The 17,672-nt window shown below is 51.9% G+C and overlaps 1 protein-coding gene across 1 annotated transcript; it reads left to right on the forward strand.

Annotated features, from left to right (window-relative positions):
- Positions 1 to 46: 46 nt before the first annotated feature.
- PLEKHO1 (pleckstrin homology domain containing O1) lies at positions 47 to 8,884 on the forward strand. The gene is made up of 6 exons (XM_019625387.1): positions 47 to 273; positions 938 to 1,084; positions 5,430 to 5,570; positions 6,271 to 6,375; positions 6,731 to 6,832; positions 7,886 to 8,884. Exons 1-6 carry the CDS (start codon positions 244 to 246, stop codon positions 8,588 to 8,590), a joined length of 1,230 nt encoding a protein of 409 aa, XP_019480932.1. The 5' UTR covers positions 47 to 243; the 3' UTR covers positions 8,591 to 8,884.
- Positions 8,885 to 17,672: the final 8,788 nt, after the last annotated feature.

A 17,672-nucleotide genomic window follows, 5' to 3' on the forward strand; every position in this document is an offset into this window, starting at 1 on the left:
CGGGCGCTCGGGGGACCCGGCCGCGTGGGCGCCGGGATGGAGGGCGCCGAGGGGCGGGGAGCCGGCGTGCGCGTGTGTGCGGAGCGCCGGGGAGGCCGGCCCTTAGTGTAACCGGAGCTACAAAGGAGGCGAGTCCTCCAGAGGGAGGGAGGGCGGAGCGGCGGCGGCGGCGCCGGGGGCATCTCCGCCACCCTCCCCGGGAAGGAGGCCCTGGCCGCGGCCCCCGCGCCCGCGCCCCCCGGAATGATGAAGAAGAACAATTCCACCAAGAGGGTGAGTGCGCTCGCCGGCCCCGCGCCCGCGGCCGACTTTGTGCTCCGGGGACCCCGGCCCGTCGGGGCTGCCCGCAGCCGGGCGCCCTGCGCGAGCCCCCGCCCTCCCGCCGGTCCCCATCCCCTCCGTCCGTGGCACCCCCGACCCCCTGCCGCCGTGCGCCCGGCCCCGCGCCGAGACACTGGGGGGGGGCTTTTGTTTGTTTACTTGGGTAGGGGGTGTCACTTGGCGTAGTTTCCGCCCGACCCCAGCCTCCCGTCCCCTGGGCGACCGGCAGCCGTGTGCATCGCGCTCTGCGGCGGCGAGGAGACAATGAGAAATAAAATCAAACGCCGTTAATCCGGCGCTGCGAGGACAGAGGCTGGGGGAGGGGCCGGGGGCCGGGTGGCAAGCCGAAGGCCACCTCGGCTCAGGCCCCTTCCTCCCGCAGTTGCAGTTGTTTATTTGGGAGGAGGGGGAGGGGAGCGACGGGGCAGAGTCCCTCAGAGTGAGAGCCTCTTAGGAAGTGGGGAGCGGACGTCGGGTTCCCGGACTCCAGCCTTCGCTGGGGCGGCCCCCGAAAGAAGGGGAGAGGGAGACGGAGGAGGGTCGCGAGTCTCGGAATGGAGAGAAGGAAAAAGCTGTGATCACCTCACTGCCCGTCCTTCTCTTGCCCCCGGGGCAGGGGCCTCAGGATGGAAATCATCAGTCTGCACCGCCCGAGAAGGTCGGCTGGGTCCGGAAATTCTGCGGGAAAGGGATTTTCAGGGAGATTTGGAAAAACCGCTATGTGGTGCTGAAAGGGGACCAGCTCTACATCTCTGAGAAGGAGGTAGGTGCCCTTCGCCCCAACGCTCCCTGTTTGCTCCTATTCCCCACCTTGTCTCTCCACGGGGGGCTCATCTACCTCTAGTCTCCCCCTTTCCTCACCCCCACCCCCATTTTGTTGCAAAAGCAAGTTCAACAGTCGGGTCTGGCTCTAGCCCATCATCATATCTGCAGAGAAAGGTCACCCTTTAGTGAGAAGACCTGAGTTACAAATTAGAAGTTGAGTATGCATCTGATTTAATGACTTCTCTTTGCAAATACCTTTCTGACTACGATGAGAACCCCCTCCCAAGATGTCCCCAAGTTCTAAGTGTCCCCTGCTATCCCCTACCCTATCCTGGCCTCTAGCTGAGCGCAGGACTTTTTTTTCTTTGCTGTTGCTTCTGAAACACGCTGAACAGCAGCTTATCCTCCACCCCTTCCTGTCCCCCGACCCCAGCCCAGCCAGCCCCCCCTTTCCTGTCTCTAGCAGGGGCATACACGGGTCATAGCTGCACAGCTGCCGGGAATCACAGAAAACACACATACAGCCCAGGGTCAGCCTCATATGACCTCAGGTAGAGCCTCTGTGAGTGGCAGAGAGTTATTTCTGTTGAAGCCAATGAACGGGGATGCTCTGTGTTCCCTCCACTAAAAAAAAAAGAAGCCAGGAACTCATTCTTCACTCCCTTCCTGCCTCCCCCCCCCCACCCCCGCCCCACTTGTATCAGAAGGGAGAAAAATGGAGTTATGGACCCCTGTATGTCTCTATGTCTTTGGCTCGACAGTTAAAATGAAAACCACAGTCTACACTGGATCAGAACCTGAGCCCAGACCACTGAATCCAGGCTCTTCTCCCTTTTATCTGATTCTTGGGATCAGTAACACGTAGGAATATTGAGTAATATTGAGAAATTGCCCTTCCATGGGCTAGAAGTTGCTCTGGTCCCTACCTCTGTGACTGTGTCAGCATAGCCTAGGAGACAGTCCTGTGTTCCCCTGGCAGGGTGGCCCCTCCTCCCCCAGTTCCACGTCCCCCTCACGAGGGCTAACTGGGAAGTCCTCCCTGAGTTCTAACCTCTTCTGCTTCCTGTAGTAGACTATATTTAGGTAAATAGATCCTTTTATGGTATTGAAACAGACCCACACGCAGTATTCATTTGAACCAGACATCTACTAACTCAACTAGGGAAGAACTAAGCTGTGCAGAGCCAAAGAGGTCCTTCTTCGGGGTGTATAAACCTTGCTGTTTATGCTAAGCTGAGAGCTTAGTGATGGAGTGAGCTGAGAGAAGACTGACAGGAGGGTTTATTTTTAAGGGTTGCCTCTGACCAATCCCAAATCCTGCAGAAAGTTTTTCCACAATTTGCTAGCTATCCATTAAAAAACAAACAAACAAAGCAGCAAGTGTCAAAAGTGTATCTCCTGTCTACCCCGAACTTCATAATGGCAGGAAACTCTAGTGAACAATCAGGGAGAACTTCCCACACTTCAAAGGGGAGACCTGAGAACGGTGAAAGGGTAGGAGGCACGCGACATTTTTTTCTTGTTTGCATTTGTCCAAAGAACAGAGCCTGCGGGCGCAAGAGCATGGTCGGTCCTTGTTTGGAGAGGACCGAGTACCGAGATGGAACGAAGGCTGGAATGACCTCAGCCTAGGATGCTGGTGTCTTATGAGTCAGGAGCATCTGACTGGTCATGGGGCCAACTGCCCCCTGCTGAGAAGGGCACAGGAAAAGAGGGACCGAACCTGTTGATTTTACTCTTGGTAGCCAGTTTGCATGCTACAGTGGACTCGGGTTAAAGGTGAAACTGACAGAGAACGCCAGGCTTTTTTCTGTCCACTTCCCCAAACCTCCAGAGCCAGTAGAAGTCAAGATTTAAAAAAAAGAAACGTGTAGTGTAATGTTTGTAATTTACATGTTAATGCAAGAAAATTCCTAACCCTCTCCCCTAGAATTTGCCACTGTCTGTCTTGTTACCTCCCTTTACATGGGCAGGGTCTCCATCAGAGAAATCCTTCTGTATTTGTTGTTAATAATTGTTTCTCTCAGTCAAGGGCACCTTATGGTCATGGAGCTGATGTATAGGGAGACCTGAAGGTAGAGGAATTTGGGTCCAGGGCATGTATTTTGGCAAGCGTGGGAAAAACCCCTTTCTGTGGGCCAGGGACAAAGAATCGTGGCGGGGGAGGGGAGAAGGAAGGGCTGACTTTGGAAGACAGGTAATTATCAGTGAACCTTTGGGAATTCGATGGAGGAAAACAGTACAGTGGAGAACCAGGGTCTTGGAGCTGGCCACCTCCCCTGCAGCTGGACTATACCTGTCCTCCTGCCTGCCTTACGCCGCCTCCTACCCGTGTCCTTCCAAGGGCTAAGCTCTGTCAAGGTCCCCAGAGCTCCTTATCAGCTGTGTCCAAGCCAGAAAGAATACCTCCCTTCCCTTGCCTTCCTTTCCCCTCCCCTAAGGAAAACAGAACAAGTAACTTTCTTCCCCTGGCTACATACACACACCCAGCACTTTCCTCTCCAAGATTTCTGGCCTCTGCTGATAGTCTCAACTCTGAGGAAGCGGGTGAGAGGAGGAGTGATGCATCACCACCCTACATCCCTGCCCATGTTTCTGGGAATTGTTCTCAGACACCCCTTGCCGGCATCTTGTCCATTTCCACCCACAATCCTTCAGGGCCTCTGGTCCCTTCCCAGCCCAAAGCCGGGGAGCCCTGGAAAGGGGAGAGCCCTGCAGGAGCCTTGTGGAAACAGAGTGGATGAACAAGCAGCCATTGACCTGAGTGGGGCTGTGTAATTGGCTCTCCTCATCTATGTGAACGCCCCTGGGTCTAGCAGCAGCAAGTCAGAAGGACAGACAGATACAAGACCAGCAGTGGCCTGGGCAATGGAAGAGAGAACCACTCCCCCACTTTAAGGCTGACGAGAACCAGAAGGATAGATGCTCCACACACACAATTCCTATTTCAGAGCTTGGCAAGTGGGGACTGTTTTGTGAAATAACTCGTCAGGGAGAGGAGATGCCTTCCAAGGAAGATGTGAGGCGATGTGTATCTGTTTAGTTTTAACAAGACGAGTGCTGGTGGTTTCATCTCTTGCCCCAGGAAAATGGGACCAGCTCCTTCCCAGGCTCTTCGGACCCCGGACTCAAGCAGCACAGGGTGAAAGGCTTTTCTAATCACAGGCTGTTTCGCCTGGGCCAGCCACTGAGTCTCTGCTCCTCGCGAGCCCTAGTCATCCGTCAGCCACAGCTTCTGACTACCAGCGCTGTAGGGACACCTTAGGGGAGAGGAGAAAAAGCTCCGAGAGGTTGAGAACGGACCTTGGAAGAAAGCTGATAGGATGTGCTTTGTGGCACTCAGAAAATGCTGGCCTGGGGCTGCAGGCTGTAGATAGGATTGTGGTCTCTGGTTAGACATTCAGTAAGGGAGTTAGGAGCCAAATGCTTGTTAAACCTGCTGAGGGTAGAGCCAGCATGCATATCTATCTGATACCGCAAGCAGGAAGAGCTAAGTTTAGACACAAGGAAGAACTTCCTGGCAGCCAGGGGACTTAGGCTTTCAAACTGGAATCATGGAAAGAGGTAGCAGAATGCTTTTTCCAAGTCTGAAATGTAGTCCTCCAGGGAGAGTGTAAGTGTATCTTTGCCTAGAGAGAGGGGGATGATTAAAATGGCTTTTCAAGCCTGGAAGAGCTCAGCTGCGTTGTCACAGTGCCTTGGAGGGAGGGAGGTGAGGTGGGAACCACAGGTGTATTTTTCAGCTTGTCTGAACCAACGGAACCGCAGAGGACTGCTGTTCCTATGGTGCTGAAACCGCTGAAATGAAGGAGGTAGATGACTGTCTTTACACGAGTGTATATTCAAGGAGAGAGCCAGGTGGGGAAAGAAAGCGACAACACGACAAGATAAACATGAGATGCGGGAGGCCAAAGGCAGCCCTTCATGGCCTCCAGACAGCCCCTGATATTGGCCCTGCCTTCATTTACCCTCTCTGGACCATCAAGGGCCAGCCGGGTCTTGCTTACTTCATGATGACAGGATTAACCTGTTAGCCCTGTAAACCTATCTTCCCAAGGACAAAGTAGGGGTCATGAAGAGAGACATACTGGGACTTTGGAAATGGTGGCTGAGGAGAGTGAGGATAAGGGGTTTCAATGAAAATGCAGCTGAGGAGTCAGGGGCTGCCCCAGTGCTGTCCCCCGTTGTCGGCCTTTGTGGCCCTTGGGTAGGACAGCCCTTTCCTATCTTGTCAGCCCTCCCCTCCCGCCTCCTCTGGTTCCCAACACGGCTCTAAACTAACAATTTGGGGGAGGGGATTAAGTAATTTTATCCTCAGCACCTCACCTCCAGTCCTCCCCTAGGTGAAAGATGAGAAAAATATTCAAGAGGTGTTTGACCTGAGTGACTATGAGAAGTGCGAAGAGCTCCGGAAATCCAAGAGCAGGAGCAAGAAAAATCATAGCAAGTTTACTCTCGCCCACTCCAAGCAGCCCGGGAACACGGTGCGTTTCTCCTGCCACCAGGGCCAGCGGAACACCGACGGTCAGGAGTGGGGGGCGGGGAATCGCCTCCCCTCCACACCTCTGTCTGTCTGTCTGTCTGTCTGTCTTCCTGTCTTCCTCTCGGCTCTCTGAATTACTGCTGTCCTGTCTGCTTTTATTATTTAACCTGAGAATATTGTGGCTACTTCCTTCCCTCCAGGCAAGCCAGCCTTTAACCAAAAAAAATTTTCTCCCACCCTCTCACTCCCCCGCCCCCTTGCGTGGAAACGCACACACGCGCACCTCTCTGGGGAGAAAATCACTTTTCTCCGTACCCTGATAGGTGGTTGAATTTCTGAATCTAATTTCTCTTGTCTGAGGGAAGCCGTTCCTATCGCATTCTATTTCTTCAAACCTTTCAAGATCTTTATTTTAGTACCGTCGTTTAACCAAACCTCCTCTGGCTATCTCCAGTGCCGTGTGAACAGCCACTGCCCTTCTCGGCTCCCCCTTGGCCATTTCTAAAACCACCTCCAAGCCATGGCATTTTGCGGGTATAGAGAGGCTGGTTTCCTTAAGTTGTGGGTGACTCCGGAAGCAGACTCGCTCTCCTTCCAGGAGCTGGGCCTGAGAGAAGGAGATTATCATTTCTTGTTTCGTCGCTGTCAAGGTGAGACACCAACTCGAAAACCCTGGCTGAAATGAGACTCTTCCCCCACAGGCGCCCAGCCTGATCTTCCTGGCAGTGAGTCCAGAAGAGAAGGAGTCCTGGATCAATGCCCTCAACTCCGCTATCACCCGCGCCAAGAACCGCATCTTGGATGAGGTCAGGGGGCTCGCTGTGGGAAGCGGGGTGCAGGGGCAGAGGGAGCAGCTGTGACCCACTAAAGAGGGAAGATTCTGGCACGAGCCCCTTTTACTTGCTCCCCCCACCAGCTCCCTTTTGAAAACATTCTTTCTACCCTCAAAGTCTTTCCTGCCAGCTCTTTCCTTGCTCTGTGACACAGGGGCCAACCTGGGGCCGACTTGAGGAGCCCCTTCATATCCAATAAGCCCCTTGCCCTTGGCCTTTGCCCAGAAGCAGTTCATGGAGTGGGTTTATTTCCCAGTCCAGGCATGTTCACACCCCAGGGGATGCTGGTTTGGGACAGAGTCCCATGCCTCACAGTGCTTCTCTTCAGGTCACCGTTGAAGAGGACAGCTATCTTGCCCACCCCACTCGAGACAGAGCAAAAATCCAACACTCCCGCCGGCCCCCAACTCGGGGACACCTAATGGCCGTGGTATGTAAGACCGTAAGAAAGTAAAAATTACTGAAGGGCCAGTTCCATGTCGGTCCATCTCAGGGCTGTATCTCAGAGAGCCCACCAGAGGCCTTTGTGATACCAAGGTCAAAGGCTTGGAAGTCCCTCCCCCCCGGAATCAGGAAACCAGCCTGGTGCCTCAATTCAAAAGTACTTATTCAGCATGTACTGAGAGCAAAAGCCCCTGCCCTCAGTAAATTACTTTTCCTTTGGGGAAAATGAGATATACCCACAGGGAAAGTGAAAAGGCACTATAAGCGACTGTCTGGTGGCCAGATGTCCCACCGGTAACAGCACGAGTTCCTCAGGCGAGCAGAGGAGGAAGGATCACAGCGGCCCCCAACTCACACCGTGGTGCTCTCCTAAGTCTCAGGAGGAGAGGCGGTCAGGGACGGTAGAAAGAACACAGGCTTTGGAATCTGACAGACCAGGTTGGGAACTAGCTTTGCAGTCTGCCCACTGTGGTTCCTGGAAGCTGCATGTCTCCACCTGTACAGTGGGGCAGTAATCTGCCTCCCGGAAGGGCTGTTATGAGGGGTGTCTGAAACAACATATGCATCCTGCATCACTGTTTTTTAAATTACAGTATTCTGGAAATAGAACCAGTTTTATTACAAGGCAAGGGGTTCTGAGTTCCCAGTAGCAGAGGGGGTTGAGGTGTGCGGCTCAGAGGACGCAGGCGGAAACGGACAGTCGCTGTGCCATGTGGGGCATCCTGTGAGTGCCAACCTCAGTGGGGGCTCAGAGCCCACAATCCAGAGGAAAATGACAGCCTTCAGGAAGCTCTTAGTAAAGTGGAGAATACAGGAAACCAGGAGAAATGACTTTAAATCACAGAAAAATGAAAGAAAGAAATACATTCAAATCACTATCCAAGGAATACAAAATAGCAACTGGAGCCGAAGGGCTCTGGTGGGAGGGAGGGCTTCTCATCGGGGAAGGCATACTGAGGACTCACCTCCTCTGGCGGTCACTCCTGAAATGCCGGCTCATGACAGCTAACCCCTTTCATTGCCCCCTCTCCCTCTCCAGGCTTCGACCTCTACCTCGGATGGGATGCTGACCTTGGACCTGATCCAGGAGGAAGACCCTTCCCCTGAGGAACCCACTTCTTGTGCTGAGAGCTTTCGGGTCGACCTGGACAAGTCTGTGGCCCAGCTGGCGGGCAGCCGGCGGAGGGCAGACTCAGACCGTATCCAGCCCTCCTCAGACCGGGCAGGCGGCCTTCCCCGACCTTGGGAAAAGCCAGACAAGGGGGCCACCTACACCCCCCAGGCCCCCAAGAAGTTGACCCCCGCAGAGAAAGGCCGCTGTGCCTCCTTGGAGGAGATCCTGTCTCAGCGGGACACTGCCCCAGCCTGCACCCTCCAAGTGCGGGCCGAGGACCCCCAAACCCTCATCCCACCCCACCCGGGGCAGCTGTCCCGGATCCAGGACCTGGTAGCAAGGAAACTGGAGAAGACTCAGGAGCTGCTGGCAGAGGTTCAGGGACTGGGAGACGGGAAGCGAAAAGCCAAGGACCCCCCTCGGTCTCCCCCTGACTCAGAGTCAGAGCAGCTGCTGCTGGAGACAGAGCGGCTGCTGGGAGAGGCGTCGTCCAATTGGAGCCAGGCGAAGAGAGTGCTGCAGGAAGTCCGGGAGCTGAGGGACCTGTACAGACAGATGGACCTACAGACCCCCGACTCCCACCTCAGACAGACCACCCAGCACAGTCAGTACCGGAAGAGCCTAATGTGAAGGAAGGGGACAGGGCCTGGAACTTGGGGGCGCGCACAGACTCTTATCTCCAATTGTTGCAGGATAAACCATTTTTATTTACCTCAGTCAAAAAAAGAAAAAAAACCACAATCAAACTCATTGCTCTTGCTGATGTATGACCTGCCTGCACCCCTCCTTTCCGTCCTTACCCCCCTCTATCCCTCTGAGGCCTAAATTGCCTCCGATTTTGAGGAGGAGGTGACCAGCAGTATTAACAAGCTTTTCCCTGGATGGAGAGAGAAAGGCTAATAAAGGCACAGTGTGACCGTTTTACACACCCCACCCCTCTGAGATGTCCTGGGGGATGCACTGCCGCTCCCAGGGACTTGTATAGGCTTAGGGGGGCGGGGCGGGGAGGGTCATGTGGCGTGTTCTCTCTCATGTCCCGATCCAGGTTTTCAATCTGAGGGTGGAATTTCAGCTGCCCAGCTCTGGCTCCAGGGATGTGGAAGCCAGTGCCACCTGTCCCTGCTCACAGAAGCGCACTTTATCCCGGGCCTGAGGATTTGGGGAGCTGGAGTCTCCCACCAGACACTGGCTTCTCGCCCCTAGCAGCCTCTGACAGATTCAGCTGCCCGGCTTTTGCATTTGATGGGTTTCTTCCCTGAGTCTCCCACACCCTTCCTACAGCGCTGGACAGATGGGATTGGTTTGGTCACTTGGCTATGGGTCCTAGCACGGGAACTAGGGACAGCTGACCCCACAGGAGAACAAAACTAAGAATGAAACTGATTTGTGATGCAAGCTGGGTCGGATGAAGGGGAAAACCGAACACATGCTCAGGTTCCTCTTTCGGCTGAGCTAGGTTTCCTGTAGCCTCTCCTTCCTCAATCCTCTCTTCCAGCACGAATCGAGCCCCGACTTGAGAGAAACTTCTGTATGCTCACCCCACCACCCTCTGGACTCCCCCACCCTCCGGACCCCCCCTGGCGCTGCCAGACTCCCTTGCATTCTTATTTGTGGTAGAGCCTACACAGCTCATTGTGTTTATTTCTTTCCTCTGAAGTTTCTAAGCTCAGGTATATTGACAGTGATAGGGCCCAGAGAGGAGTTGTGAGGGCAAGATAGAGACAATTTGGGGAAAGAAGGGGACAGGGCCTCATGAACCAAGTAAATGAGGGGTTACAACAACACCACCCCTTGCTGGCTTCTTGATCTGCTTCCCCAGATCTCTTCTCTCCAAGAGCTAAGACCTAGAGCTTCACTAGGGGTGAGGGGAGGAAATGAGGACACACTGCCTGTAGACCCTGGCCATGAGGTGGCCCTAACATGATATTCAGGAAGATGGGGTAGGAGGGAGAGAAGGGAAGTCCTTCAGTTCCTATTCTGCTCTGACTTACTCCCACAACCCACGTAAGCAAGATGGCGGAACCTCTCCAAGCTAATCGGTCTCTGGGGAAGAGATTCCTGCTCTAGGAGAAGGGAAGTCCTTCAGTTCCTATTCTGCTCTGACTTACTCCCACAACCCACGTAAGCAAGATGGCGGAACCTCTCCAAGCTAATCGGTCTCTGGGGAAGAGATTCCTGCTCTAGTGGCCCACCACAGTCATGAAGATTTCCCTAGATCTAGCCAGTAGTCAGCCATCTAAAACTAGTCTCTTCCCTAAGGAACACATATCCTACTAAGGGAGGTAGCAGGTGAGGGAATCGGGTCTCCAGACTTCTGTCCCCCAAGCAGGCTTCACTCGCCTAAACTCTAAGCATGGTCATCAGACCCTCCCATTTTTTAGGTTATTGAAATAATATTGAAAAGTCTAGGTTAAAATACTTTCTTTTTCTAGGTCTCCATCTTTATTTTACCAGCATTTTCCCTTTTCTCTCTTTTCCTTCTTTTTCGCAGAAAAGACATAAGCACAGAAGAAAGACATAAGCAAGAATGGCATGTATATCCCAACATGCCAATTGTCTGTGGCTCCCGGGGGAGCTACAGGATGGAGACAGACACGGGAGGAGAATGACAGGTGAAGGGAAGCAGACAAGAAAGATTGGGGACCCCAGGAGACCAAGAGCTAGGCACTGGGTTCCTGGGGCCTTCGGGCACCAGACCAGGCCACAAAGTGGCAAAATGAGCCCAGCTTTGGAATCAGATCTGGGTTCAAATCCTGATGAGCTATGAGACTCTGGGCAGGGCTCAAGCTTTCTGGGTGTCAGTTTTCTCATCCGCAACGTGGAGAGTTGTTGGATGGGCAAAGACAACCTATGGAAAATGCCTGACAGTTGATAAATGGCTGCTGGCACTCAGTGAAGGGCAGCTGTGGCTGCTATTATTAGTTTGACTCAGTGGGCTATGAACAGCTGGCTCAGGTGGCAGGAGTACGGCCTGAATGAGGCCTAGGGCGTGGGGTTAATCATTGTCACTTTGCTCTAGTCTGGGAGCTGTCCGTCCACAGGCTGTGCCCATAACCTCTCCTTCCTCGAGGAGAAAGAGGGCCAGGTGCTGTGCTCAAGGCTAGAGACAGAAAGGGGGAGGCGTGATCTCCTGTCTTCAAGAATTTCAGAGCTCAGCACAAAGCCAGGCTTCCCACTAGAAAAATAGCTTACATTGTACCCTGACGGTGGGCTGCTGGCCTGATTTCTGTTAACAGAGCGAACCCAGGCATTATGGCCGGAGGACAATAATGCTGTCACTCTAGCTTCCGCCCTCCTCCCAGCACCTCTCTTGCCTCTCTCCATCATTCCAGTTTCTTCGCCTGCGCTCTTTCCTGTACTTCCTCCCGCTCACTGGGCTCTGGGGTAAACGGGTAGATTGAGTGGGGCCATGGCGGGCAGCTTGCTGACTACACATTTGCCACCAGACACTTTTCAGGATGTGTATTTATTCCTCCTCCCCTCCTCTCTCCCAACAACGTTGCTGTGCTCTCTTCTTACACAAGGAACTGGAAAAGGGAAGCCCTAAAGTGGGGAGATGAGGAAATCCAAGACACAGTTGCAATGGGGTGAAGGGTAGACACAGGTAAAAAACTAAATGCCATTTCATATTTCACTGACATTTTCCTCAACATCTCCTGTTCTTCCTCATTCAATCCTTAAGTGGAGGTTTGGGAACCATTTCTGGTCTTGCTCCATTGGGAAGAATGTCTGAGGTGTTGACCTGGAAAGCTGATGAGTCAATCTGCTATTTCCCTATTTCCACAGTATAGCTGTAGCTTGTTTAGAGTGAAAAAAAAGGGGGGGGACCCCTCAAGTTTCTCTAACTCCTGCCCCAGCCTTCACAAGCCATGCCCTGCTCTGACCCCAGGGAAATTGTTCTTGCCCTCTCCCCCAACCCCTCTGCCGACAGTAAATTCTGCCTCATTTTCCCCAAAAACCATTCCCAAAGAATCTCTCCCGTTTCTTAACTTCACAGGCAGGCGGACTAGCCCCATTCTATACCCTCAGACTTGGCGACAGCCCCCTCCCCCTTCTCACCCCCTTCTCTTGCCTGGTTCAGGTCTTTTTCTGCTTCCCAATCTCCCAAGAACAGCAGCCAATCCCCAGCCCGCTCTAGAGCCGCACCATATATGGAGAGGTTGGAAAGAAACCCGAGTAAATGCGGGAGGGAACTCTCTCTCTCTCTCTCTCTCTCTCTCTCTCTCTCTCTCTCTCTCTCTCTCTGTCTATTTGTCTGGTGTGTGACACCACTCCCACCGTTCCCTGTGCCTGGCTTGCCCCACCCACAGAATGAGGAACCTGCCTGCTATTCCCCGCCTGTATTCATGCCCCTTGAGACCATCACTCCAACCAGTTGCCTCTGACCTAGATTCTCTGTACTAATTACAAGCCTATCGAGATCTAACAAACACCCAACTTAGCACCGTGGAGACCCTCGAGGTCAATTAGTGCAGTCCAGCTCAGCTCAGGAAAGGAGAGATGGAGCCAGGCCCTCTGGACGTCCCTCACCCACACCAACCCCAACCCAGCCCTGGGCGGAGGCAGGCATGGGGAGAATGCAAACCTTAGGAGGACAGGTGTAAAAATAGGATCTTGGAGAATTAACAAGTGTGGGGAGAAGTGTGTTAAGGTTGGGGAGCACTTGGAGAATGCAGATTCCCAAGTCCTCCTAAGTTATCAGGAAGGTGAAGGTTGGTGCAGCTGCAGAAGTGAAGGGCATGGGCAGTTTTCATTTTCGTAAAGACGTGGAGAGAAGAGTAAATCAGAGAGCAGGCAGGCGGCCCCAGAACTCCTGATCTACGTCAGTCTCAGCTCTTAATCCCGCCTCCTCTTTGCTTCCTGCTTTGGACAAGGTGGGGTTATCTCCCCTGTCCTTCCTGCTGGTTTCAAATCGCTCTAAAATCACCTTCTTTCTTTCAGAAATACCAGATTACCTCATTCTTGCTTTTCCTTCTTCCAGATACTGACAGCAAACAGCCCCTTCCTCCCAAGAAACAGAAAATTTAAAACAGGTGATCAGGTTTGGGTCAGACACTGTGGGGTGATGCCCAAATTACTATCTTCTAGATGAAGAATCAGAGGAAATTGTCGGAAGTGCAGCTACGGGAATCTGGTTGCTGTTGCCAAGTTTTCCTACCCGGCAGCAAATCAAATGTAACACAACAAAAAGAAGGTGGTGCCTCGGTCCCCATTTTCTTGGGTTCCTTTCTTTAGGTGACAAAAAAGGCAGTGGAATGGTTTCCTATCCTACGTTTTCCATATGCAGGCCAGCTGTCCTAACCTCATCCCTAACGCCTGTGGCTCTATCAGGTGGGAGGGGTAGGAGAGGGCTAGTGGGATGTTCTATGCCCACTGGGGAAGTGGACCTGGAGCCACCACAAAAACAGGATGTCTGTCTTTCCCCAGCCTCCACCCAGCTCTGGCTGCAGAGGGCTGCACTCTGCAAGCAGCTTGCCCCATCCACAGTCCAGACTTACGCAGGAACCAGGAACCTGAAGGGCAGGACGATTCACTTAAGCACCATGTCTGTCTGTATGTGGAAGACTCCCAGATTTATTTCCCTGGCCTGAAGCCCCCTCTGGGATCAAGGCACTTACAGCCAAGTGCCTCTGTGACATCTCTACCTGTGTATCGAACGGGCATCTGAAACTTAACAGAAGCATGGTAGATCCTTAACCAATGGTCCTCAGAGAATCAACCTCCTTCCATGCTCTTTCACAGTGCGTTTATTGCTCCTCCCATTTGAAAGGCGTTCTCCATCTGCCATTTGCATCTGGGTTTGCCTTGTGACTTGCTTTGACCAGTAGAACATGCCATTGTGTATGTTCCAGAGCTTAAGCCCTAAGAGGTCTTTTACAATTCAGCTGGCCCTTTTACAATTCAACTGCATGTAGGAAGGCTGGGCTAGCATCCTTGAGGATGAGTTCACCTGGGGAAGGAGGCCCTGAAACCACATGGTCTATCCCACCATTCCAGCCTCAAAGCAAGCACAAGCTGAATGCAGCACAACAGGCAAAACCTGAAGACCAAACATCCAGTTAGCCCACAGAATTGTGAGAAATTAATAAATCCTCGTTGTCTTAAGCCTTAGAGTGGTTGATTATTCAGCAGTAGATACTGAAACAGAATGGTACATGGAAACGGGATACTGTCATAATTAAAACCTAAACACATGGCATTGGCACTGGGACCAGGCAGGAGACAGAGGTTAGAAGAACAGCAAAAAGACTATTTATTTATTTTATTTATTTTAGCTGAGCCACCCTGCCACCTGTTGGTAGCTCAGCTCGGGCCGGGAATCGAACCGGTGACCCTGTTGCTCAGAGCTCACACTCTTAAGCAAGCTCTTAACCAGCTGAGCCACTCAGCCGGCCCAAGAAGACTATTTATTAATAGAGGTTGGATAAGCAAGGAGGGAATTGCTACTGGACGTTGGAGTAAGGGTCAGTGTGTTATACAGTGGGGGAATAACTTACAAAACTGTCACCTGTGCTACTCAGAAGATAGAAAAGGTACCCACTGAACTTGTTGGGGGTGGCTAAGGAGATTTCCAGGCAGAATGCTGAAAGTACCAATTAAGCCTTTCTTAGTTGTAGATATGATATTGCAAGAGAAAGGAACTAAGGAAGGGCGCGTTCAGTTGGCAAGCAAAATTTGAAGGAAAAATTGTAGCGACAGAAACAGTCTCCAGCCAGAAAATGTCTCACCAGTGGTAACAGGAGAATGATCTGATGGAGGGACCACGCTGCCAGTGAAACGATTCAGGCGTCTGAAAAGTCCTGGGGACAACTCATACAAGGACAATGGAATTGGCTAATTGTTACTAAACTGCCATTGGCATTTTACAGAGAGATAAGGAACAGCAGTTACCAAACAATTGAAACTGAGTGTGAAAGCCAGAGGCTTCTCTGGTAGCTTATGAAGAGGTCCTTATCTGCTGCAGCAGGAGAGCAGTAAAGGATGAAGACCCAACTTAGAAATTAATAGAGATGCAGAGCTTCTAAAACTAACATTCAACTCAGCCAGGTAGCTAGAAACTTCAGCCAAGATCAGGGCACTGGATGAGAAAACCTGGACTGGAACCCTGACAGATGGAATGGGGACATCTGGCAACTCTGGATGGCGGATGTCCCCGAAAAGTTTGGTTTTCCATACAAAGGTGCCCCACCCCTTCCCTTTAAGAGCTAGCACTACCCGCCCCCCAGGAAAGACAATGCCAAGACCCCTTCCTAAAAGGTGACAGGGACCAGAATCTGTCCCCATCTCCTCTTCTGGCTGCCAGGATGAAAACTAGGGCTAAGACACAGCACCGTTCAGCCAGGAACGTGCTAGACCTCAAAAGGGAGGAAAGGAACCAAGGGCCAGCACGCACCAGCAGAAGCGGGAGAGGCCGTCATGGGCTAGATGTTGAATATGCTTGATCAAAGGTACCAGAAGATAAACTGGATAAGAGTTTATTACCCTGGGGGCACTCTCTTGGGATATGGGGTTTACCCTCCAGCAAGGACCCCAGGGATGATTCAAACGCGTTATTAGAGTGCTCCTAGAAGCTCGGAAGAAGCCAGGGCCCACACCGAGCACATGTGAAATGCCTGAACGGCCACATCAGACAGTGGCAGAAAGGATTAAAAAGCTTAGGGAGCAGACATGCTGGAATGACCTAGTGTTTGAGGCCTGAAGACCCGCCAAAGGGTTATGTTCCATGGATGGTGCAGAAGACACACCATTCGTGACAGCTTCTGGGAGTGTGCTGGTGAGAGGGGCAGCAGCATCATGAAGTTTAGGAGTGGCTCTGGGTGCAGCCCCGGGGTGAAATGAGGAGAGGAAATCACAGAGCTGGGATCACTGGGAGCAATGGAGATAGTCAACCCCCACCCCATCACCACCAGTAGAGGCCAGGCAGCAGCAAGGTAGGGTCATAATTATCTTAATGACCAGCAAGCTTGAAGGGCCAGCCAAGCGGGGGTTGACCCACAGAAATTGGAGTCGCTTAATAGAATATGATGCCCCTAGAGGCAAAATGGAGTGGCAGACCACGAGGGCATTGTTTAACATATACAAAATCGAAAGAAGGCAAGACTGCCGGAGCAGGAGGCTGGGCACTGTTGCCCCAATAAAGTATCATGATCCCTTGATGCGGAGAAATTGGAACCCTTGTGCCCTGTTGGTGGGAATGTAAAATAGTGCGGCCACTATGGAAACAGTGTGGTGGTTCCTCAAAAAAATAAAAATAGAATTATCAACATGACCCAGCAATTCCACTCTTGGTATATATTTCCAAAAGAACTGAAAGCAGGATCTTGAAGAGAAATTTCCACACCCATGTTCATAGCAGCATTATTCAAAATGGACCAGAGGGTGGAAGCAACTCAAGTGACCATCAAAGGACAAACAGATAAACAAAATGTGGTATTAACATACAATGGAATATTATTCAGTCTTAAATAGGATGAAAATCCTGGCATATGCTACAACATGGCAGAACCTTGAGGACATCATGCTAAGTGAAGTAAGCCAGTCACAAAAGACAAATACTCTATAATTCCACTTATTTGGGGTATTTAAAGTAGTCAAATTCATAGAAACAGAAAGTAGAATGGTGGGTGCCAGGGGCTGGAGGGAAGGGTAAATGGGGAGTTTTTTTTCATGGGTACAGAGTTTCAGTATTGTAAAATGAAAAGGTTGTGGAGCTGGGTTGCAAAGCACTGTGAATCTGCTTAACGCTGCTGACTTGCACACTTAAAAATGGTTAAGATGATAACTTTGTCACGTGTTCATTTACCACAGCTGAAAATAATTTTTTTAAAACACTTTTTAAAAAGTCATGATCCCGGGCCGGCCGAGTGGCGCGATGGTTAAGAACTGGCTTGGGACGCCAGAGGGCCCCGGTTCGGATCCCACATGAGGGCCAGTGACACTGCCCTCTACAGCTAAGATGCTGAACAACAGCTCAACCTGGAGCTGGGCTGCCATGAGTCGCCGGCGACGGCGTAGGCTGCACTCCCAGTGGCAGTGGGTTGCCATGGGCTACCGTATGTAGCCAGCGGCCAGCGTGAGCGGCCAGCGGCCAGCGTGAGCGGCCAGCAGCCGCACTGAGCGGCCGTCCAGAAAGCCAGCGACTGATCTGCCTCGCCAGAGAAGAGCACAATGATGGTGCCAACTTGGGCCAGTGAAGCAACATCCTCCACAACTAGATTGAAGAACAAAAGGACAGCAACTTGTCTGTTCCCCTTCCCCCAATTCCCCAGCACTGTTCCCATCCCCCCAATTCCCCAATAAAAATCTTTAAAAAAATAATAATAATAAATAAATAAAAAGTCATGATCCCTTGCCCAGTTCCTAGACCTGAAAATGTTTTTAGACCTGAAATCTATTACATGAAAAAGGCCAAGTCTCCAGAAGGAAGACCCTACAATATTACAGCAAGTATATAATGTAATAATTCCACCAGTCCTTCTCCCAAAGGGACTTTGCTGTCTCCCAAAGGGACAGTTACTTGGGTGACTGTAAACTAGGGGAAGGGGATATCCAGTGGAACCCAAGGTTTGAAATGATACTGATATTCAGAGGCCTGAAATGCCATTGTGGACCCCATTAGAGTGATGGGAAAAGGGTCAGGTCAAAATGGAGTCCTGACTGGGCCATCTGAAAGTGGTTCCACTGGGTCCATGGCCCCACCTGGTGGTCACTG

This window comes from Hipposideros armiger, unplaced genomic scaffold (assembly GCF_001890085.2).
Source record: "Hipposideros armiger isolate ML-2016 unplaced genomic scaffold, ASM189008v1 scaffold_621, whole genome shotgun sequence".
NCBI lineage: Eukaryota > Metazoa > Chordata > Mammalia > Chiroptera > Hipposideridae > Hipposideros > Hipposideros armiger.

What these genes read in the sequence shown, in the direction of transcription:
- PLEKHO1 (XM_019625387.1), top strand. Translation starts at nt 244, where the DNA reads ATGATGAAGAAGAACAATTCCACCAAGAGG. An exon ending in AGAACAATTCCACCAAGAGG is followed by an intron (nt 274 to 937) that starts GTGAGTGCGCTC and finishes CCCCCGGGGCAG; the next exon opens with GGGCCTCAGGATGGAAATCA. An exon ending in TCTACATCTCTGAGAAGGAG is followed by an intron (nt 1,085 to 5,429) that starts GTAGGTGCCCTT and finishes GTCCTCCCCTAG; the next exon opens with GTGAAAGATGAGAAAAATAT.